This window comes from Sinocyclocheilus rhinocerous, unplaced genomic scaffold (genome assembly GCF_001515625.1).
Source record: "Sinocyclocheilus rhinocerous isolate Xijiao unplaced genomic scaffold, SAMN03320098_v1.1 scaffold3769, whole genome shotgun sequence".
NCBI lineage: Eukaryota > Metazoa > Chordata > Actinopteri > Cypriniformes > Cyprinidae > Sinocyclocheilus > Sinocyclocheilus rhinocerous.
In genome coordinates, this window is record NW_015650353.1 from 54,328 (window position 1) to 79,133 (window position 24,806).

General features: G+C 36.4%; 3 protein-coding genes and 1 long non-coding RNA gene across 4 annotated transcripts in view; 1 reads left to right on the forward strand and 3 right to left on the reverse strand.

Annotated features, from left to right (window-relative positions):
• The window catches only part of LOC107711804 (transcription factor Sox-10-like), a 10,440-nt gene extending 5,861 nt beyond the window's left edge, over positions 1–4,579 (forward strand). Inside the window, exons 3-4 of the mRNA XM_016516854.1 lie at positions 831–1,093; positions 2,475–4,579. Of these exons, the coding sequence (XP_016372340.1) occupies positions 831–1,093; positions 2,475–3,223 (1,012 nt within the window). The 3' untranslated portion in view covers positions 3,224–4,579. The remainder of the gene's footprint in view (positions 1–830; positions 1,094–2,474) is intronic.
• A 5,434-nt stretch (positions 4,580–10,013) lies between these two features.
• On the reverse strand, positions 10,014–14,137 carry LOC107711805 (DNA-directed RNA polymerases I, II, and III subunit RPABC2). The gene is made up of 5 exons (XM_016516855.1): positions 13,971–14,137; positions 13,659–13,728; positions 12,688–12,818; positions 10,616–10,687; positions 10,014–10,331 (listed from the first exon to the last, which is right to left on the reverse strand). The coding sequence occupies exons 1-5, from the start codon at positions 13,988–13,990 to the stop codon at positions 10,241–10,243; spliced, it is 384 nt and encodes a 127-aa protein (XP_016372341.1). The 5' UTR covers positions 13,991–14,137; the 3' UTR covers positions 10,014–10,240.
• Positions 14,138–19,682: 5,545 nt separating this feature from the next.
• On the reverse strand, positions 19,683–21,225 carry LOC107711799 (GTPase IMAP family member 7-like). Its single transcript, XM_016516851.1, has 2 exons — positions 21,219–21,225; positions 19,683–20,389 (listed from the first exon to the last, which is right to left on the reverse strand). The coding sequence occupies exons 1-2, from the start codon at positions 21,223–21,225 to the stop codon at positions 19,716–19,718; spliced, it is 681 nt and encodes a 226-aa protein (XP_016372337.1). The 3' UTR covers positions 19,683–19,715.
• Positions 21,226–22,031: 806 nt separating this feature from the next.
• Positions 22,032–22,426, reverse strand: LOC107711807 (uncharacterized). Its single transcript, XR_001636741.1, has 2 exons — positions 22,321–22,426; positions 22,032–22,124 (listed from the first exon to the last, which is right to left on the reverse strand). It is a non-coding gene; the product is annotated as an uncharacterized LOC107711807 (long non-coding RNA).
• Positions 22,427–24,806: the final 2,380 nt, after the last annotated feature.

A 24,806-nucleotide genomic window follows, 5' to 3' on the forward strand; every position in this document is an offset into this window, starting at 1 on the left:
CCGGTTCTGTAATCAGCGGTAAATCTCCATCAAGTGCGTGCTTTCACATTGAGCAGCATTAACTACACAGAGCCGTTGTTCACTGACGAGCTGCGCAAAACCACGATCATATTCGCGCGATTTTTTGCGCAGCTCGTCAGTGAACAACAGCTCTGTGTAGTTAATGCTGCTCCATGTGAAAGCACGCACGTGATGGAGATTTACCGCTGATTACAGAACCGGCTTTACTGACAAGGTGCGCGTTAAATATCGCATGCGATTTATCGTGCAGCCCTGATGTGTACGTATATATTTATCAGTCTGGCGAGTAAACAAAAAAATTTACTAGCCAATGGCGATTCAATTGCCAAGGTGTTCGTAGAGGGCTGTGAAAGCATCTAGCTTTATAGATGACAGCATAACAGGTGGAGAATCAAACCGCAAAGTTTGTTCAGACACCGGCTGGAATATCAGACACAAAAAAACTGATCATCTGCTCATGTTAAACTCTCAGAGGAGAAATCTGAGCCAGTTTCAGTTTTTTGACACTTAACTTATATTTTTCATACTGTTAATAAGGCTAAAGAAAATTATGTACTACACACATAAAAAAACAAACAAATATTAATATTAAAACTTAAGCACCGATGAACTGTTGAAATTCTGTTGATTGAAATAAGATTTCATTGTCATTTTATATGAGTGCCTGCCCTCTGAGTTTATTCTGATGATACAGGATTACATTCTCTTCATTTGTCCAGTGATTGGGTTACTGTTTCATTATTAAATATTCTTGTATTGCCTTTTATACTGTGCAAAATATAATCTTTTTACGCATATGTGTGTTTCAGGCTGCTGAATGAGTCGGATAAGAGGCCGTTTATCGAGGAAGCCGAGCGTTTGAGGAAGCAGCATAAGAAAGATTACCCCGAGTACAAGTACCAGCCACGTCGACGCAAGAACGGCAAACCGGGATCCAACTCTGAGGGCGACGGCCACTCTGAGGGCGAGGTCAGTCACAGCCAATCGCATTATAAAAGCCTGCACCTGGAGGTGGCACATGGCGGGGCCGCAGGATCGCCACTGGGAGATGGACACCATCCTCACGCTACAGGTTAGCTACACCTGCCTACACTGCTGTTAAGCAGGGGTCACTTTTATTCATCAAGGACATATTAAATTGATCAAAAGTGACAGTAAAGATATTTATAGTGTTAAGGCCGGTTCACACCAAGAACAATAACGATAACTATATAAAGATAATGTTCTAAAATTCGTTTCAAATTTAAGAGAATAGCAGAGTTCAGTCACGACTATAACGATACGATATAGAGGAACGATATTGTTGGGATCACTTTCAGAACAATTTTTCAGAACAGACTCTATTCAAATTTAAAGGGCTTGCACATTTGAAATAGCAGGCAAAATTGTGGAAAAGCAAACAGACAATGCACAGAGTAACATAAAACATAAAAATACCTCACTAGTTTTGCCAACATTGTCTTGCCTCATCTGAAGTTGCAGTAGAAAAGACAACGTATTGTTTTTATTCCACTACAATGACTACCTTAGAAAACATATAGCTAAATTAAGCTAGATTCACTGTTTATATGTGCTTAAAACGTGCATGCTGAGGACATCTACTGGTTGAAGTTTTGTAAATGCAACAAGAACAAGAAAAACAGACAGTGTTCGTTCACTGGTGTGGACGCAAATATAGTTATCGTTGTATTTATAGTTATCGTTCTTGGTGTGAACGGACCTTTAGAACAGTATTTGTGATCCAATAAATGCAGCCTAGGTGAGCAAAACTCTTCAAATACATAAAACAATCTTACCGACCGCAAACTTCTTCCTCTAAAGCTCGAGACACACTGTATGATTTTTGGCTGTCCCAGATGAAATATTGGTATCGTGAAACAATCCTTGCGATTTCTGTGATCGTGGCTCCTAATCCGTGGTCCTCTGCCGTACAGTGAGAGAGGTTCAAAGATGGCCATTGTCACGGCCTTACGACCAAAGATAGCCTACGATCATTTTCTGATAGTGTCAGATATGCAGCATGACCATCACACAGTGTGTTTGCTGCCACGACCCAAGTTTACTGATAAAACTGCTTACCTCAAGCTCTTATTCCTTCCTCTTTTGCCGCCTTTCACCACTAGAAGCGTCACTGTGCACCGATCATTGTACGACACCAAAGTACCGCGAGAGCGAATCGAAAGCATAAGGAGCCGTCGGCTCTGCTCTCTATAGCTCTCGTGAATGTCATACAATGATCGATCTGCCCAGTGCAAACAGCCAAAACCTGGATATTTTAGGCAATATAGAAATCCTGGCAAGGACGCGTCCCGTAAAAATGGCCCGTATGGTCACCCTATCAATAGATGTCATCATCGTACAGTCGCACAGTGTGACATGCAATGATTTTATAGGATTGCTAAAATTGTGCAGTGCGTGTCTTGGGCTTAAAATGCATCAATTTGTTCCTTCAGGTCAGAGTCACAGCCCTCCGACGCCCCCTACCACTCCTAAGACGGAACTGCAAGGTGGTAAATCCGGTGAGGGGAAGCGTGAGGGTGGAGCCTCCAGGAGCGGTTTGGGGGTGGGAGCAGACGGAAGCTCCGCCTCCTCATCCGCCAGCGGAAAACCGCACATCGATTTCGGAAATGTGGACATTGGCGAGATCAGCCATGATGTAATGGCCAATATGGAGCCTTTTGACGTGAACGAGTTCGACCAGTATCTGCCGCCCAACGGGCATCCGCAGTCGTCGAGTGGCACCAGCGCTGGGTCTTCGGCTTCGCCGTACACTTATGGCATCTCCAGTGCATTGGCGGCCGCTAGCGGTCACTCCACCGCCTGGCTTTCCAAGCAGCAGCTGCCGTCCCAGCAGCACTTGGGATCAGATGGCGGGAAAACGCAGATTAAGAGCGAGGCGCACTTCTCCAGTGATGCAGCGGCTGCAGCGAGTGGGTCGCATGTCACCTACCTGCCACACTACAGTGCTGCCTTCCCCTCGCTGGCGTCCCGTGCGCAGTTTGCCGAATATGCCGAGCACCAGGCATCTGGCTCGTACTACGCCCACTCTAGCCAAACTTCTGGCCTCTACTCCGCTTTCTCCTACATGGGCCCTTCGCAGAGGCCCCTGTACACCGCCATTCCAGATCCCGGCTCCGTGCCGCAGTCGCACAGCCCAACGCACTGGGAGCAGCCCGTATACACCACCTTATCTCGACCGTGACGCGACGTTCTGGTTTCGTATCCAGTCGCTGAAGGGTCCAACAGAAGTGTGACTGAAAATCATGACAAACGCTCACCTGCACCACAATCTACACAGACAGAAATCTGAGAGAAACTTGTGTCTGTGGAGATCTGCAGGGAACATATTCTCACGTGCCTCAGGCTGATAAAACCTTCACAACCCGTCACAGATTCACTCAATGCTAGATGACATGAAGGAGGCAGAAATTTGACACCAATGGTCCTTCATGAGACATATTACCAAAGTTCTGAGACCAAAACATTACAAAAATCCAACAAAAATTGGTGCAGTTTCTGAACTCTGTTTGGTTTGGCAGTAACACTCAAACCATACATCGACCCGCTCAACTTCACTCAAATATACATACACACAAACAAACTTATGCCTGACGCTATTATCTGTACATCCATGTGTTTTTTTTTATTTGTATGAATGAATAATCTCTTTTTATTAACCAAAATAAGGCCATATTGTTTTTATCAACAAATAATAACGTATTTTCGTTGTAATATTTTCTATTGTTGTTACTCTTGTTATTTGTGTTGCCATAACTACACTGAAAAGTCTTCACCACTGTCTAGTGTTTGTAAATGACATTTGTGTTTTATGACTTTCAGTGTGTGTAAATATCAGTGACAGGACGCGATAATTACGCGTTTTTACCTATTACTTCAAACACACAGGCGGAGTACTGTAATGCAATGTTTCCGTCACATCGGAATTAGCCTAATTTCGAGTTTCCGGTATATAAATTACCTTTTTTACCTAACACCGCTAGTGCCTCAGTCCATCGGCTACTGTTCGTCATCGCTGAAAAATTCGAATTAAATCACACAGATCTATTTTCAGGGCGCGAACTTTATCAGCCGTTAGCCTATAGGAATATTTGTATGCCCACGTGACAATGTAATACGCAATTCTGAAAGAGCGCCGTTTTGTATTTTGTGGAAATAATGTCAGTTTCATAACATTGCCCAGTTCAAGATTTTTTTTTTTTTTTATGAGAATTAAAACATTGCGGTATTATTTCGTAAAGACAGTCTGCTACTGTAAACTTTGTTTAGTTATTCAACGTTTTCTTCCCTTTGGTACTTTTATAGTTTTCGCCCTCTTTATTCGTATTATTCAGAAACAGCAAACAAACAGCTTTCTTGTTATATATTACAGAATATTATTTATATTTGTTGTTTTTGTTCGTTTTTTTATCCGTAGCATTTTATTCTGATGTTGGAAACTTTGTGTAATTTTGTGGTGGGTAAAAGTGTTGTTGTTTTTCTTTATCAGTGTAAATAGAAGAGAGCAGTGACTAACTTCCCTCACTTTAAATAAAGCTGCAGTCTGTACAAATGCGTACTCGTCTTCATACACACTTACCTGAATATTCATTTTCTTCTTCCGCTTCCTTTTTTTTTCTTATCTTCTCCACCTGTAAGATCAGGACAAATCATGTCAGTTTTAAGTGCCACATATTTAATACTCAATAAATGACTGACTATGTTCAGATTAGCACACTACAAAAGTAGGCTATTATTTATTACACTGAAAAAAATGTTTCATTCATCCAATTAAAAAAAAAAATAGGGTAATGATTCACATCCATATTTTTTAACTTGAGCCAATGAAAAATAAATAACTTGCCCTTAGGGGCAAGTCATTTAGAAATTGGTATTAAATTCAAATCTCACTCAAATAATTACAAAGGCAAGTAGCACATTAAACATAAAATTTTTAAGTTAAAAGTTTGAATTAATTTCTTCAAAACAGTTCAATAATGTTTTTATGGTGTATTTAATATATATTACCCATGTATTTCAGCAGAATACAGTAGCCTATGTATACAATATATTACTTTTCTACATTTAAGACATGTCAAACTGCATGCTGTATATAATAATGCAGTATGCTTGATTTGATATATTTCCATATGCAACAAACTGAAGTAATGTGACAGCAATATAGTGTATAGGTGACTTCACAAAGTACAACATGTTCCTGGATCAACATCCTTGTTGATCCTGGAGTATAGTAAGTATGTGTACATGCATTATGCTAGCATTCCATTCTAAACAAATTCAGCGTGAGCTTGTAGGTTTATTCTGATTGGCTGAAACCAATATCATGACAGCGCACATCTCAAATACCTCTGCATTTCTGCATTAACAGTGTGTGTGCATGAATGCTGTCCTGCATGTGTGCATGTGTGTGTGTGTGTGTGTGTGCTGAGAGTTGAGGCTGATTTCTAATTTCCCTGATTTAATCATCTGTGTGATACTTTGGTTAAACAAAGAGACTCATTCAGCTCCGGCTGAGCGGAGAGAGGGAGAGGGTCTGGGCTGCAGTTTCACTGGATACAAAGACACACACACACACACACACACTGCAGGTCTCACTGCAACAGGATTTGGACATTCCTAAACCGTGTGCACGAAAGAGAGAGACAGAAAGATGGAGAGAGAGAGAGACAGTGTGCAGTTAAATGAGTGCAAACCAGAATCTTGAAACATGTTTAATTTTCTGCTTTTGTATCATCATACGACTGTGACTCCATGAGTCACGAGGACAAAATTAATTGTCCATAAGCCATTGCAAATGTGTGCTCAGAAGTGAATCTGAGCTTATTATTTACTGGCTGAAATGAAATCCAGTTACATGAAGGATGTGGAAACAACATAACTGTATGTGACCTTTTTATAACATGTATCCAGCAATGAAGTTTCTCTTTCCATTTCCATATTTCCAGTGTCAGGAATGAACTGCAGTGACATCTAACACAAATTTAAACCACTTTTTAGACTTGATGTGGGATGATAATATAAAATAACTAATTAAACAAGCAACTTATTGAGGCTGTGTAATATAGTGTACTACTCTTTGAAACAAAGTTTATTGTTGGGTACTGCAAACTAATTCACAAACTGTTTTTTTAATAATATGCAGTATGCTAGTATTCCATTCAGAACAGTCATTGTTTACATGCATTAAACTCCACCCACAAGATTTTGACGCCTCAAAAGGCTGATTCAGACACTTTACAGCGCAAACAATGGCTGCATCCGATATCACTTATTACCTTATAGTAGGTGAAAGACAATATGTGTCCGAATTCTTGCTCTGCGTCTCAATGTTCATACTATACATCCTAAATAGTATGTGAGATTACAATAAGTGTGTCCCAAACCATTGCATGTTGAAAAGAGTAGGCCAAAAGTCCCCGGATGGTCTACTATTTTGGGTAGATGTTTGAAGTGTGATCCATGCACACTGTAATGGTTAATATTGTCCACAACCCATTGCGCTTTGGTGAAGGATTTGATTCAGAACTACAAACATGAATAAAAAGTGTTATAAAAAACTACAAACATGGCGGATGTGCGCGACCAAAAGTAGAGAGGTTTTAGTTACTATCCTGGTGAAGGAAAAAAAAAAGTATATTTAATATTATCTGTGTTATATTTCATCTGCAACAACAATTTGAACTTCTATCTAATTGTGTGATGTGATAATACTTCCCAAAACATGCCTACTCTTCTAATACACACTCAAAAGTGTGTACTTTTTCCTTTACCAAAATAGAACATACTTTAAGGGCGTAATATAAGTAGTATAAATTGGGACGCAGCATAAGTATCTACTTCTGGAAAGATTCTGAAGTGCACATTCGATGGACACTTTACTATCCCATGAGGCCACGTAGTTCATATTTTAAAAAAAGTAGCTTATTATTTCATTTAATATTTCTACATGAGTGATTTCATTTGATTGTTAATAGCCAACTTTTTTTTTTCTTTGATTGAGTTTATTGATTACATTTAAGAATCTGACATTAGAAGACAGATATGACAATACATTTTTTATAATACTAATGCATCACTGGCTTTTTTTTTTTTTTTTGCTCAGTGTTATTTCAGGGTTTTGATCTCTCAACTGAGAGAACACATTGTTTGTTGTATTATAATGACTATTTAATATTAGGCTACATCTAAAAGTTGACTAGGCTAGACATGTTGCATATTAATTGTATATGAACCTGAAAGAATATTTTAATTTTTGTGTATTTTATGTTACTTCATAATAATATTCTAGTTGAGGGCATTTGTAGTGTATAGGGTGAATTCAGGTAATCTGGGACACCTAAGATCCAGTGTGTTTTTCCTGTTCTAACAAAATTTAGCCAATAGGACTTTTATTATAATTTTAGCATGGATGTCATGTGACTGAAATCACATGACTTCATGCGGTGATTCCACAGAAAGGGGCGGGGCACTTGTCAATCAAGAAGCTCCCCTGGGAATTGCATGACAAGGTCAGTGACAAAGAATTCTGACTAGATTCATGTTAAGGACATAAATCTGTCATGAATAAGACAGGATGTTCCTAATTGTTGTCAAATTATGTTTGTGATCTATTCAAGCAACAAAATATGTATTAAAGTGTTGAAAATGTGTTTTAGGTTTTTTTTTTCTTTCAAACATTTTTTGTTGTCCCACATTATCATATATGATTGAGAATGTGGGACAGCATGTTTTGGGTAATCTGGGACAGTCTTCAAATGGAGGAAATATGCATTTAGGGACTTTATAAGTCTAATGACAAGGGATAATATATGCTATAATGAGAAATGGGTGTTAATGTGGACTACTGGAGGTTATAACATTAGCATAAATTCACAGCAGCTAGCTAAACCAGCTAGCTAGAGAGATGCTACAGAGATGGAATCTGGGAAACGTATTCCAGTAGCAAGCAAAGGTGTTAATTTCTTTTCCTAAATTCCCAGTAAGTTTAGTATACAACGGTTCAAATCACTGAGCAGGAGGGGGATCTGCGCCCAGGCCAGCTGACAATGTTCTGTACACACACACACACAGAGTCATTAGTCAGCTATGAATTTAAATGAATTAACAGTAGATCGTTAATCCTGTGTATAGATAGAAATTATCTTTCCTGATATTGGAATATACATTTTCTTATTGAGATTTCTGCACTTGCCATTTTTTTCATAATGCTTTTTTAAGAAATTGGTGATATTGTGTTTGGCATGCATAAAGTATGGTGAATATAGGCTTTTTTAGGCCTAATACATATGTCCCAGAGTGCAAAGTGACCTGCAGATTATCAAATTCAGGCAGAATTTTTATTTTTTTGCCACAAAAACACTAATAGGTGTGGCATGTCTCCTCTGGGTATAATATCTTCATTCTTTCTTCTGGTGTGGTTAGAAAGCATCTTAGGGATTTCACAAAAGTTTAATGTGCTGATCTAATGTGTTAAATAGATATCGAAATAAATCACAGGAGTCAAAATTGCAAAAAATGTCCCAGATTACCCGAATTCACCCTAGGTATGGGGCCCAAACATAACCTCAAGCCCAGGGGCCCCCAGCCCCCTAAGTCCTGCCCTGCATGTATAGGGTTGCCAAATGCATTTAAGGGATCAAAGAAGCGTTCTGTATGACAGTCATGCTGAACGCAGTTTGTCCCATATACGACATGACCACCTAGACCAGTGATGGGCAAACTTGGCCCTTCCAGGCAACTTTCCTGCAGAGATTTGATCCAACCCTGATATGACTCACCTGCCTGTAGCCTTCTAGTAGTCTTGAAGACAATGATTAGCTGGTTCAGGTGTGTTTGATTAGGGTTGGAGCTAACCTCTGAAGGAAAGTGGCCTGGAAGGGGCAAGTTTGCCCACCCCTGACCTAGACTATACAAAACCAACTCCAACTTAATAATAAATATAATTAAGATCAGTTTGGGCAATCTATAAAACACGCAATCTACCTGAAGGAAGACGTGATTATAACGGGAAGTTGTCTTTCACTGTAAACGTTGTTAAATAGTGAAACAATGTTTACATTTAACTTGTAATGTATTCTTAACCTTGGACCCCATTCTTGAAATACAAAATGACCAATAAAGTATCAAGCTGTCCATATTTTTAATGTCCCTTATTTTTCTATAATAAGTCACGACTGTCCCTTATTTTCCTTTTCTGAAGTTGGCAACCCTAGCAATGGAAGAGGATTTATGAATGACAGCGACACAACACACCGTAGGTCACATGACAGTGATAACATGGCGAATATACCCAGAATACATCCATATACATTACACACATTAATACTATAGAACGTGCGTTTGTAACGGTGGCTAATATTTTATTCAAAAAAAGTACTTACTCTGAGAGTAGCCTTTATGTGATTTCAGACGCTTACTGTTTACTCCATCCACAGGAATGACACCAGCAGAAGTTCATCCACCTAGAAAAGTAGTTTCACCTCAAAAGGTGAATTCAGACACGTTTAACCCGCGCAAATAATGAATATTTACATTTAGATCCCGCCGTTCGTGCGTCAGTTAAGTGGAAACGGTTCGTTATCGCTGATAAATTCGAATCAAATCCCGCGAAACACTTTTCAAGGCGCGAACTTTATCAGACTTAATTTTCAAGAAAAATGTTTTATTTCTGAATCAAGGGTCATTGCAATAATGTTCTGACTAGGGGAAAAAATACACGTTTAATGTTTATTAAACGGTTTCCTTCCTTTGGTACTTTTACAGTTTACAACACTTTATTAGTATTATTTAAAAAAAAAATGTTAACTACATTTTAACTCCCCCGTTTTTACAAACTATTTTAATGAACAGCTGTAAATTAAATTTTATTTGCCGTTTTATTCAACAGCTTTAAACTCATGTAGTATGAATCTACAGATAATGTCACATTGTTTCAAAACAATAATGAGAAAAAAAAAGTGAAGCATATAATTTCCTACAAAAAAAAGTTTAATATTGCATGAATAAAACAAAGGAATGAACATTAAATAATTGAAATTGAAACCTTTGTTTCTGCTGCCCTCCTGTGGACAAACACACGAACTGCTGGATGAAATATAAAGCTCTAGTGCAGAACACTTGAGATGTGTGCTGTAAACACTGCTGTGACACACAGATCTGATGCGGATCTGAGTGTGTAAGTGTGTGTGTGTGTGTGAGATTCTCAGTCAGTAATGATGAGCTCGTCACAGCCCCAGTCCTCATAACTCCCATCCGGCAGATACCGACGGATAATGATGGGGATCTTCCTGCTCCTGATCAACACACAAACAACATTAAAACACATACCACACAGAAAAATACACATTCTGAGAATGTGTCAGAGATTTTGTCTATACACTGTTAAAATAATTTTACTCTATAATCTAAGTTTAAATTAAAATCAAGAAGTAAAACAAAATATATTTTTCCCCCATAGAAAAGTATTGTTTTTATTAAAGAACATACCATTACTTAAATGTCTGTAATTACATAAGTAAATCATGAATAATCAAAACTTAAATATATCAGTAGTGTAATAACATGCGTTTTGTCATACTTGAGCTCTTTCATGGCGATCTGCAGTGGATCCGTCTCTCCTTCCAGCTCCACCATCACCGGCGCACACATCCTGTCACACAGGAAGTGATATCACTGATGCTTAATGGAGCATTATGAGCATTTATTAGTACGCATTGCAAATCTCAACTGCCTGATAATTTATATAGTCTCCAAATGAACTATATTCTCGTCCAGCTCTAAGCTTAATGTGACTTTAAGGCATTACTATATTATTAAAATATTATGAATACTGGCACATTTACAGAAATGTTAATTAATGTGTATAGTCCTTATAAATAATAATAATAAAAAAACAAACAAATATAAAGCTGAAACAATGTTTCTTGTAAAAAGTGCTATACAAATAAATTGACTTGGCTTTTGTGCGTACGTTTTTATGGTTTAAAAAAAAAACCTTTAGAAATAAAACAATTAAAACATTTTTGTTTTAAATATTATTGTATAAATATTATTTATACAATATTTAAATATTGTAAATATTAGATGAAAAGCAAACTAAATGTAAATTTGAAATACTGCCTTTGCAGCAACGTTGCAACTGAAATTAAAATAAGTTTAAGTACTACCATGACTGATACTAAAAATGGAAATTTTTAACAAAAACTAATAAAAATTACAACAAGATTACGAAAACAAAACCAGAAAACATGAATACTGTGTGTGTGTGTATATATATATATATATATATAATACAAAAATAATACTACTGTGTACAGTAGGGTTTGAGATTAGACTACTGCAAGTCGCTATATTATGGTGCTCAAAAAGTTTTAGACAGATTGCAGATGGTCCAAAATGCGTCTGCAAGAGTGCTCACAGGCACTTGTAAATTAGATCATATTACCCCGGTGTTAAAATCATTGCATTGGTTGCCTGTTTCTTTTAGGATTCCTTTTAAAATTGTATTACTTGTATTTAAATCTCTACATGGTTTAGCTCCATCTTATATTGCTGATCTAATTCAGGAACAAAAGCCAACGAGATCCCTACGATCCCAATCACAGAAACTTCTTGTTGTTCCTCAGTCCAAGATGAAATCTAGAGGGGATCGCGCGTTTGCGGTCGCCGCCCCTAAATTATGGAACAGTCTGCCGCTATATATTAGGGACGTACAGACGCTCGGTCAGTTTAAAAGCCATTTGATAACATACTTTTTTATGATAGCGTTCGATCAAAGATAAGTGCGAAGATTAATCGACATGTGACAACACCGGTAATACCGGTATCACCGTGGGGGCGGGGGCATTCCCTCTTTTCCTTGCTTTCCTTTGCTTTTAAATGGTTTGTTAAAGCGGCGTGCCCATTTTACTTTCACTTTCAAACAGCGGCAATTCGGCGTAAAGCAATTGTTCGTTTGAATTTTCTCTCTTTTTCTCGCTTTCCTTCACTTTTAAATAGCTTAAAAGCGCCATGCGCATTTTACTTTCACTTTCAAATTAGCGGCAGTTCGGCGTCAATTGCTTGAATGCAACAACAAAATACAACGTCAAACTCACTTTAGCCTATATATAGCTTAACACCGGTATCACCGTCAACACCGTCTATCGCGGCAAGCCTATTCTGCTCATTGTGTTACTGTTTGTACAGCACTATGGTCAACGTTGTTGTTTTATTCAGTGCTTTAGAAATAAATTTAAACTTTGAATTTGAACTTAGGGTTTGTGTACAGTGTGTGATATAAATTTCATCATCAGAATTGTAAGGTGGCAATACTGGACCAAACCATTGATTTAGTCAAAAAAACAAACAGGAGAGACAGAACAAACAAACACACAAACTACTGGAGATGCAACATAATCAGACGGCTGCACTGACGAGCAATTCAGAGACTCTATTTGAACTCCAGTTGAGAAGATCGCAAAGACATTTTTATCACTCGTAACATCAAGAGAGAAACAGCACAGACACTAAACAGGGATGAAATATTCTGGTGTGCATGTGTCAATGCTATCAAATGGAGTTTACTCTGAAAGGCTATGCACTCGGCTGTATAGTGTTCACTTCAAAACTGAAGCCTATGTTGTGTTTGAAGGGTCCGAGGTCACTCACGCGATCTGCAGCGCTCGTGTTCCCAGCACTCGCGCGCGCTCGTATTTGGTCATGTAAGGAGTGGTGATTCTCTTCTGATTGGCCTGCTGTCCTTCACCTGCCGGCAGGATCTGGACGTTCTCCTGATCCTCCTGCAAACACACACACACACACACACAGATGAGAAACAAACAACACAGAGAGATAAGACTGTCAGGAGAGTCTGACACTGATGCACTTCAACAATCAAATCGAAATTGAGATTATGAGCTGAAAAACTATGAGACTAAACTACTTTCACTACAAATACTTACCCGATGTCAATAAGACACATTGAGAATCATTTATAAAATACGTACTAGAAATACTAACCTGTTATATTCTTATTATACAATTTCTGCATTACAATAATGAATGTTAGGGGTCTGAATTGATTTATTTGTCATTAATATAATGTCAAAAAAATATTTTTTTAATGGATCTATAACATGCACCTAATCAACCCAAGTGGGATTGGGATTCTGAATTGAAAAACTATAAAAACTGCATTATTTTAATTAAAAGTGCTGAAACTCACATGCAATACAACTATCACCCATAGTGTGGCAATGCAAGGAAACAAGTCTGGTCCCAAAACAAGCTTCATTTAATACAAAAAAACTTTCTGATCTATATTAGTCAATGATCGCTTGTCAGAACGGTCGCCGTGATTTTGCCAAATAAGACATGTTCCTGGATCAACATTACTGTCCAAAGACTTAACCCAATCCTTACCCCTAAGCCTCACCCTACCCATAATTTATTCCTAAAATCAGTGTGAAATGATAGCTGATTACCAAGGGTGTAGAAGCACCTAACCCTGATTGTAAGCCTAAAACAGATATTTCCTGAGAAGTTATTCCTCAGTTCTGATTGGTTGATTGGAATGTTGATCCAGGAACATGTTGTACTTGGTGAAATCATGGTCACCTGTCAGAAAACATTGTTCTTACATCTTCCGCGTTCTCCAGATCATCCAGAGGCTCTTCATCTTCAACATCATCGAAATCTCCATCATCAAAACTGAGCAACAATAACACACAGAATCCTCAGATAAATAAATGAACAAACGAAAGGCACACGCTCGATCTCAAGACGTTACATCCACACAAGAAAGCGCATAACCCTGTTAAAATATAACGTTAGTTCCTTACAGACTACAGGTTTCTAATGATCTCATCGTGTTGTTGTTGTTTTCACACTCACGAACTTTAAATGACAGTAAATATCTCATAAAAACTGTAACAGACGCATTCAGAACTCACTTGTCTTCGTTGTCAGACATTATTATTGTCTCGTGTGTCGTAAAAACGATTTAATTGTTAAATTCTTAGAAAACTCCAGTTTATTGTGGCGTCTCGCGGAGAATCGACTGCAGGACGAGTCGAAGCATGGAATGAACTTCTTCTTCTTCTTCTTTGACGTTTTATGGCGGTTGGCAAACCAGCTTTAGGTGCATTTACCGCCACCTACTAGGATGGAGTGTGGAGCAATGACGTTAAAGGAAAACTTAAAAAATAAAAAATAAAATAAAAAATAAATAAATATTTATAATAATAATAATAATAATAATAAAAAATAATAAAAAAAAATTTGTAGTGATTCTTTAAATCCTGTTTATTAACTCTGTATCTTTGAGATACTTAAATAATATGTGAAACATTTCTATAGTCACATCTTTATTTAACAATTTCTGAAGTGAGATCTGATTTATTTCTATATGAAGTGCTTCTGTAAGTTGTCTATCAGCTCCCCAATCTATTCCTGCCAAACACCTCAGTACATTTATTCCTCTTTTACATTTATCTACTATCTGTTGAATGTGTTTTGCAAATGTTATCTTTGAATCCAACCAAATACCTAAAAATCTAAATTCAGATATAGAATGAACTTCAGGCGGTGCTACAGTTTTCACAGTCCGTACAGAAACACGAGCAACAACACTGACCTTCCCCAAACAAACGTAAGTAAGTAATTAAGTAAGTAAGTAACTAACTAACTAACTAAGTAAATAAATAAACGCTTGCATTTGTTTTGTAGAACATATAAAATATATTGTTGCTGTGCTTTCTGCATTTACAGTTTTAACCAGCAGATGGCCTCAGTTACAAAAGCGATTCGCATCAGCGTGAAATTATTTATTGAATGTTTTGTATTTAAGTTCTCTAAGTGAAATTGTCTTAGTTAAATGTTTAATAGCAATCTAATCTAAATGGATGATATATAAAATTCATGTTTAAATGTAGGTTAGGTTACTGATTGGCTGTAGAAGACAACGCGTTTATCTGAAAGTTTTAATGAGAAAAGTTAAACAAAGTGCATTGAAAAAGCTTCAACCCTACAACAAATTTTGTAGACAAGAAATTGTTAACAAAGAAAATATATGAAGGAAAGCTGCTGAACAAGTCTTACACTGATCGTTTCTCTAATAATCTTAAATAATGTTTTAATGTTTTCACGATTGCCTTGGCAGGTCCGAGTCAGTCTTAAATCTGGGAAAACTTTAAAAGTGGCAAGATTATATGAAAACAGAGGATGGATATTAATTATACCTGCTTTCATGAAGGGAATGACAAACCTCGACATGCGGGTATCTAATTTACTTTTAAGACACTCTTAGTGGTACATAGTATAAGTAAACATAATATATGACACAAAATGATGATTCAAGTTTTATTAGGAGTGTAATTATAACTGTATGAGCGGCAGAAATGGGTGCTTTCACTTTCATATGTATCAGATAAACAAAAACTCAATCCAAGATTGTGGGTCTAAGATCGTATATAATTTAAGTGCAAAATGTACAATTGCAATCAATCAGTTGTTATGAAGTGTAAAGCTTTTATAAGTTTTGCATTTTGCTCACATATCCCTTTTGTCATTAAGTCACATAAAGTGTGTGTCAATTAAGTCAGTGTTATGTCTGACAGGATGATGAAGAGACAGATGTCAGGAGTCAGAGAAGAAGATGATCAACTCATGAATAAAGAAAGAACAGAATATCAACATGTCCAGCAGAGAAAGCAGAGGTGAGAGATTACTCTATTAATGAATATGAACTTCAGTAAAATCAGCTTTAAAATAAAAATAAGTTGAATTTAAAAATGTGGACATATGCAGGTGAGATTGTTGTATACAGTGACACTTCAGATACAGTATGAGCATCTGCTAAATGAATAAATGTAGATCATAAAAAACATCTGAAGTTCAATTACTACAAGAGATATTTATCTATCCTTTTGTGAGATGAACGATAGACAAGATTTATTCAAATGTCTAATCTATCTACTTAATAATGTACTTAAAGTAAGACGTTTCCACATTACATTGTACTTTAGTATTTAAAAAAAAAAGGGTATACAGGTATTTAAACATTTGTTGTCAGTCATGTTTCTGTTGATGTTTCAGTTCATGAGTGTTTGTAAAATAAAAGCAGCCTATTTGTTTCTATAAGTTGTGTTATATTATGTCTAGTGTTCATAGAGTCCTATTAATTGTCAAACACTGTTCCTAAATAGTGTTAATCAAACGGAAGGCTCAGATTTAAAATGAAGCTGATAAAACATATAACCTGAAATCATTACACTACTAAGTACTGAAATGATGTGCTTCATATACTTGATGAAACACTGAATATGTTTTCTGCATATCAAAAGACCATAAGTGTTTGTCTCTAATAATGCTGTTTTTGAGTATTATGTTTACTGTGGCAACCCTGCAAACTCCTTTAGAGAATCAATGAATCAGACCTTTTAAAAAAAAAAAAAAAACCTCATTAATGTGTTTTGTAGTTGCTATTAGTCATATCCAAGAGTCAAATGTAAGTGTTTTTCATTTCCACAGCAGTTATTCACGGTTCTGCTCACAGGAGAAGACGGAGCAAAGAAAGACCTCTGGACTGTAAATCAATAGAAGAATATTGATGACCATGATGAACAACTTGTGGCCAGTTTTGCTTGATCTATAACACTTTTAGTCCAAATTTAGTCCTGCTGGTATGTACAGTCTTAGAAAAAAAGGTTAACTGGGGTTCTACATATAAACTTTTTCTTGGTTACAAAGAACCCTAAAGGGTTCTTTTGATTGAACCCTTAAAAAGGGTTCTTTATATAACCTTTTAGTGGTTCCAAATATGCAGCGCCTGATAGAACCCTTTAAGGTTCTATATAGAACCGAGTACTATCTGTGATAGTAGAATGCTACAGTTCTTGGTGTCGTAACACATTACTCGTGTGTTGGAGAAGGGTATAACTGCAGCCTGGAGATCTCCAAATGGGGGCGGGAACTCCAAAACGGGGTGGGAGCTCCAAAATAGGGCGTGGCTTCCTCCCTTTGACAGACAGGCACATGACACGCACGCACAATTTTTCCCCCCAATCCACTTCAGTTCAAACGCCGCCCCACAGCTGATTCTAAAGATTTTATTGGTTGTGTCAATTAAAGTGATGATTTCCTACACTATCCTACAAAAAATGCTAAGTGTTTCAGTGAGTGATGTGACTCCTCTGAGGATTGTTCTTCTGGGGAAGAGTGTGTCAGAAAACAGTGGAGTGGGAAACTTCATATTAGGACGAGCAGCGTTTGACAGTGAAGCTCCTCCAGATGTTATAGAGAGAGTCAGAGGAAGATTGAAGGACAGACATGTGATGCTCATCAACAGTCATCAGCTGCTCCAGACAAACATCTCAGATCATCAGATCACACAGACAGTGAGAGAGTGTGTGTATCTGTCTGATCCAGGACCTCATGTGATCGTTCTGCTCCTCAATCATGAGCAGTGTTCAACAGAAGATCAAGAGTGTGTGAATATGTCTGATCCAGGACCTTATGCTTTCAAGTCAAGTCACCTTTATTTATATAGCACTTTATACAATACAGATTGTGTCAAAGCAGCTTTACAGTGTCAAACAGGAAAATAGTTTGTCAAAAATGCAAGAGACAATGTCTTCTTAATCATACTGCAGTATAATGACTTCACTGAGGAAGACCTGAGAAGAGAGAAACGTGCTGAAAGAATGTATTTAAGAAGCTATTAACTGCACTTACGATCATGATTGATGACTTATGTTGTTCAAGGGCATCTGTAAAAAGTTTATTAATTGATTCAGCAATTGACTGCAGAGTGTGGAAGACATTTTCAACTTGATAATGTGATCTGAAATATCTACACAATTAGTGGAGAAACACATATAAAACCATGAAGAATTTGATGATTCAAAAGGAACAGTGGATGAAGATAAGCAGTGGATAAAGTTACATTGCTTCACTCAGAGACACTCAGAAAAAGAAATATGTTTTCCTTGCAGTTATTTAGTATTGAATATTTTCCCACTTTTGCAAAAGCATAATGATCACCAGGTGTAACCCCTCCGGTCCTAACCACCCCGTCTTGTTCGTGTTCCGAGTGGGACTCAAACCCAGGTCGCTGGCATGGGAGGTGTACACACTACCAAGGATGCTAAAGACTGCAACGCAACCTCTCTCGATGATGAAAAATGATGATTCATATGTTTGTAGTGGTATGTGTCTTCTATGTCCTGTTCACTTTCACTGTGTTGCTAAAGATAAATGTAAGATTGTCAAATCTTCATATTACATTTCTGCAAAGATGACAAATTTACTTACAATTTCTGTCCTGCATTAAAATATGAGGGCAGCTGCGTACTAGACCAAACATATTATGGCAATTGCGTGCGACCTGGATTATTGGGCCAGAAGAACTGGGCAGAGCAAACATGGATATTCATGAGTTTCCTGTTTCGTGTTAAAGTGACTATTAGTATGTGTGCTCTGGATCACAAGCTGTTTTCAACAAGGTTAGCGTATTTCAGTGTCGAATTAAGTTTAGAGTATAATTGTTCATCTATGCCAGGGCTGGCCCAAGGATTTTGGGGGCCCTAAGGAGATTTTTAAAATGGGTCCACCAAACCAACCCCCAACATATACATCTACAGTGAGAAGTGTTTATTGTGTTTCCGAATTTTCCTACTTCGTATTGTGGTGTATCGGGATAATGTGTATTTGTAAGTTGTACCTGATTAAAACAGGATAATCAGGTCTTCTGTTCAATTTAAAATACTTCTTACCCACGCACCAGAGTGTAAAAAGTCTAAATATAATTGATAAACAATAGGGATACATCCACTTCAACTACAGAGGAAAAAAGAGACCAGTGAGAACAAATCACATAAACACTTAAACACTGGAACAACAATTAACAATTAGAAACAATTAACAATTAAAAAGACATCAAAAGAAGACATATTGTAATACATATTTAAGTAATAAAAAAGTTAATAGAGATAAATTACTGTTCTGCTTGTAATGGGATACAACTGAAAAAAAAAATATATATACTAATATATATATATATATATTATTCATTGAAACAAGGTGATTTTATTTACTTGCTCTGGGCCTCTTGCCTGACTGAAATGTTAGATCAAGTCTCTACACCAGAAATATTAGATCCAGCCCCAGATGCCTTGACATTCTCTTATCTCTTACTCATTTGAGAAGACAAATAACCATTGAAACCAATCATGACTAAACAAAGGAAAAATAATATATCAATTAATATAAATGATTAATCAGTGTATGAATCAATGAAATGAGTATATAAATTGATTAAATGATTATTATAAATGATTAAATGGAATAATAAACTGATTAAATGATAAATGATTATAAATGAATGAATTAATGAATATAAATTAAAGAAGGTAAATCAAAACAGATGTATGGTTGTTTTGTTGAAGCAACACACACAGGTTACTGTGGGCATGCTGTGTAGCCTGGCCATGACAAACTCACACAGCTGCATGAAGAGCTTCATAAACACATGCCGAAATAAAATCACCAACAAGTTCATATCTACCAACTGCAAAAGCTGACATACGCAAATTATGCCCATACTTGGTAAAAAATTGTGTAAAGTCGGTGTTTTCACTGCGTTCCTCTTGCTCTCTCTGTCTCTGCTCTTCTTCCGCTTGTCTGAATCTCTGAGCATCTTAAAACATCTGATTACTGTAATGTCCTCCTCCATTCTGCTCTATCATTGTGTCAATCTTCTGCAGTAGATCATTCACCTGCTCTCTGCTATTCTCATCTCTGTTGTTGAAGATGTGAAATCTGTTTCCACACTGCTGAACTAGACGTCTTAATCTACTGTTCTCCTCAATGAGCTCCTCCAAGGGCTCATCTAGCTGATCTCCATGAGTGAAGAGAATGATGGAATAGTTTAACACCTCCTGACCAAACATCATCTCAATCATCTGAGGAATCTGCTGCTCCTGCTCAGTGAATCTGTCAATTACTCTGAACACAATGAGAAATGCATGAGGTCCAGGACTGGATAAATAAACACTTCTTGCTATCGCTGTCATTAACTTTCCAGGCCTCATCTGAGTGTCAAAGAATCCAGGAGTATCAACTACAGACACAGATCTGCCTGAAACAGTGGCATGTGCTTCTGAACATTCAGTTGTTACTACAGTCTGTCTTTTCTCAGATCCGAACTCTTTCTGTCCCAGTATTGTCTTTCCACATGCACTTTTCCCTACACCAGTTTCACCCAGCAGCACAATCCTTATGGATGAGAGACTGACAGCAGGAGTCTGTTGATCATCTTGTCTGTTTGCTCTGCTGTCAGGAATCCATCTGGTCAGCCTCCCTCCATCTAATGCTGCATCAAACACAAAACAGGCATAAGTGGTAATTTAGATGCTTATAATTTTACGTACAGGACAATCTTTTAGGAAGATCCTGAGGAAAAGTGTCTTCGTGAAATGCATAGATCAGCCAGCAACTTGTCAGTTAACAGCCCTGAGATTTAACCACCACCACCACACAAACACCCCACAGATCACATCTGAAAGTACAGATGTTTTATTGGTTGAAATCAGTCTAAAACCCTAATATGGGTCTAAGGATCAGACCATCATTGCATGGTTAATGTCAAAATAATGTTCTTGAATATTCTATTCACATGTTAATTCGAGGCAATTTTAAGAAGGGAACACAATGTGATGAGAGGGATCCACTAAGATCATGGTATAGTCTAGAGCAGTGGTTCCCAACCCTGGTCCTGGAGGCACCCCAACACTGCACGTTTTGCATGGCTCCTTAATCAAACACACCTGATTCAGGTCATCAGCTCATTAGTAGAGACTCCAAGACCTGAAATTGGTGTGTCAGAGAAAGGAGACATGCAAAATGTGCAGTGTTGGGGTGCGGAAAGAGAGGGTTGCGTCAACGGAAGTCCATAGCGCTCGATCGTCACGTGATTCACGTAGACCTCAAATAGTTCCAGGAAGTTCATAGCGGGCAATTGAAATACATTGAGTTGGAGAGACAGAACTGTGATTTTTGGTAATTAGTAGACAATAAAATAATTTATTTACATTATTTATAAAATAATGTATACGTAGTATATATATGTAGTTATATTAGTGTTGTTTTTAAAAGATAAAATCCTCTAATATTTGAGGATTAATGTGGTCAGCTATCCTTACCTGCCATGTTAACATATTTTAGGCTGAAGTTACCATGGTAAAAGTCCGTATTTTCTATATAAACGACATCTGGTCTTCTGCCAAGGTAACTTCAGCCTCTCTATATAAATATAATTATGTATGTGTGTGTGTGTGTGTGTGTGTTCTTACAACTTGCTTGTTTGTCAAGTTCAATCACATCTTAATGTTCATTGTCGTTTTACTAATCTCATGGTAAATGTTAAGTTTGTTGTCTTAGAAAATTAGTTCCAAATAAATGAAGATATTATATTAAGTGAAAACTAATCTTGTTTAATGTTTTTGATTCTTGTGCACCCCACAATTATTAATATATAAAAATATATTTGTAGTATATTCCAATTTAAAACAACTTAAAACATTTTTACACATTGAATCATATATTTTATGTATGTTGACTTTTGTTATGCACTTATTTACAGCATTCGATTTATACATTTATAATAAACTATGAAGCATGTTGTCCTTGAACAGTCTCCTCTATAGTTTTCTGTGCTGCATGGGAGTGCTCCAGTCACTCACAGAAAGGAGTGTGAATGTATAAACCATACATTCACACTCCTTTCTGTGAGTGACGAGCACTCATAATGCAGCACAGCAAACTATAGTGGACTGATCTACCTGACCCTACTGATCTGGAGAGGAGGGAAAAAATTATGCATCAAGTTTTGTTCAATTCACATTTATTTGTATTGAAGTCTTCGTAAGAGGCTGGATATAGTCAGCTAATCTATAGATTACACCAACAAAATGTGATGTAATCATACTTGGGAACTGGCACTTTTTCCACAAAGACACAAAGAGCAGGGAAAGACTTGCCAAAACCAGTGAAGAGACTCATTGTGAGGTTGATGTCTCTTTACAGGGAGTCTTCAGTTGGTTCTTGTTCTGAAAGTAAGACAGCGAAGGAAAAAAACAGGAGAAATGGTTATGATGCTCCATCACATCGCAGTCCTGTGGCATCACTGCTCAGTCTGTTCCTTTAACACAGTACTTCTTTAGTAGCTAAGACGTTTAAGTATAAAATACAGTAATAATGTATAGATTTACTGAGATATATATATAATATAGTGGTATATAATACCTTTTTTGGAAATTTAGCCTAGCATGATTCTGAAATGAAAACTGCTCGCCTATTTTAAACTTTTCATTCTCACTTAACTTAGGTCCATCTGCATCCTTTGCAGTATATCCAAATCTATTAAATAACCACCAGCAAAATCACTTTTAAAAGCCTTCCCAGATGGCACATGTACGTCTGCAAGATGTCTGTTAAAGATCTCTTGATCTGGAAAGCATCTGCTGTGGACAAACATCTAACAGACGTCTTTCAGATGTCAGTTTTACATACACTCTAAATCATAAACATCTTAAAGACATCTAATAGACGTCTATTTGACATCTAAAAGGAAACGTCCTATAGACGTATTGCAGATGAGCAAACACTCTAAAAAATACGTCTTGCAGATGTAAATGCAGACATCAAATAGACATCTCCGAGATGTATGTGTGCTATCAGGGTTAATTACACAACGATGGATGAAACTGCATGAAGAGAATGAATAACATCCCGTAAATCTACTAATTAAATGAGGAATAATCTAATAATAATCTGTTTTATTGTACAGGGTAATTTGATTAGCTGTGCTGATAATATACTATTTTGTTCTATAAATGTCTTACCTTTTAAAGCACCAAACCTTTATGAATCCATAAAGGTTAATTTTATATTAACTATTTTGTTAACGTATGTTTTCATAATATACTTCATAGCACCTGTAAGTATTTGTAAGGAGATCAATAAAATTGAAACCTAAGCTCTAAGTGCTCCACTCAAAATGATGCAGCTCTTGTACACATTAAGTTACTATAAGTGTATAACATGATTATGATTTGATTTAATAACAGTAAAACAGAACCAAGCAAGCTTACAGAAATACATGCTGTCTGATAAAATGTAAATTAGATGCCACAAAGGAGACTGCAGTGTATTTCATTAGGAATGGTGTTGTTACGTTTTGTTTATTTTTTTGTTCTTTTATGCAAATTCCCTGCATAAAAACATTCCCTGTTTGTCTGACAGTTTTACATATTTTTCTTTTTAGTCTGAAATATATAGTAATGAAAAAAAAAATCTGATATTTATTGATAAATCCACCAAAGTCTCTCCATAAAATGTTTCAGTGTCTTACTATTAGCTTTACCAGTAAGATTAAATGTCTCCATTAGACCGTCAATAATACATTTACAGCATATGTTTCCTGAATACAGTTGTATTGTATCATTATACTTCACAGTAATATTAAGTCAAGTTTTACTCTATCACTTTCATGACAAATTTTGTATTTCCTGTTTATTTCTGACTTATCATAGCATATTAAGTCAATGAATAATTGAAAACAACTTTTAAAATGGATCATATTAAGCAGTGCAGTCAAACCTGTTTCTCTCTGTGTGTCAATCTGTCAAGCTCCGGAAGTCCAAATGAAAGTTTTCTGCTGGTCTTTATATAGACATATAAACAGCCGGTGGTTAGTGAAATGACACATCAGAAAGTCAAAGGGATTTTTTTTTCGGTAACACTTTATTTTAAGGCATCCTTGTTACACATGTTACATGTACTTACTATTATAATAACATTAAACTATGCATAATTACATGCAAGTAACCCTAAGCCAAACCCTAACCATATAGTAAGTACATGTAGTTAATTAATATTACTAACACCTTACACCTAAAAATAAAGTGTAGAAATGTATTGTGGCTTCTGCCATATTTAGATGCGTATGCATGTAAATCTGTTCTTAAGCTCATCTGGTTTAGATGCACCTTGATTATTTTAAACGTGTAAGCTGATAAACACAGTGAGTAATAGGTACATGTCCAAAATTTTGACACAATCTCTCCTGTGCAGCCGTTCATCACTTTCTGAAAACATGCTCTCTAAAGATAATTTTAAAGTAAAGCCAAGAATGCCATATTTGCAACAAATTTTTTTTTAAAACAAGTATTTTTAATGTATTAATTATGCCTTGTAATGCAACTTATAATACACATTTATCACTAAACACATGCACCTTTAGAAAGTAAAATGCATTAAAACATGACAGAACAACCAATTTAAGATGTAACAAGGAATCTGCAAATATTATAATGATTTTATATTTAGTTACAATAATTTATGAAATGATAGAATACTTAACATACATTATAAATACCTATAAAATGAATTATACAAGTTGTATTATACAAGTATTCTGTAGTTTTTGTTTTATATAGATTACACATGATAATCTAAACTTTTTACAGAAGCCCAGTTCAAGCAGTTATATATAATTTTTGTTACTCTGAAAAAAAAAAATACATTCTCAATTATTTCAATTTATATTTTTAAAATTTATATATATATATATATATATATATAACATGAAAATGTTCCCAATCAAAATCTTTGATGAGTGAGAGTTCAACAAGAATAATTTTCCATAGCTGTGGAACTGTACTCTGACCGGAAAAAAAATCTGAAATTGTGAGATAAAACGTGATGATTACATTTTTTTTTTTTTTTTT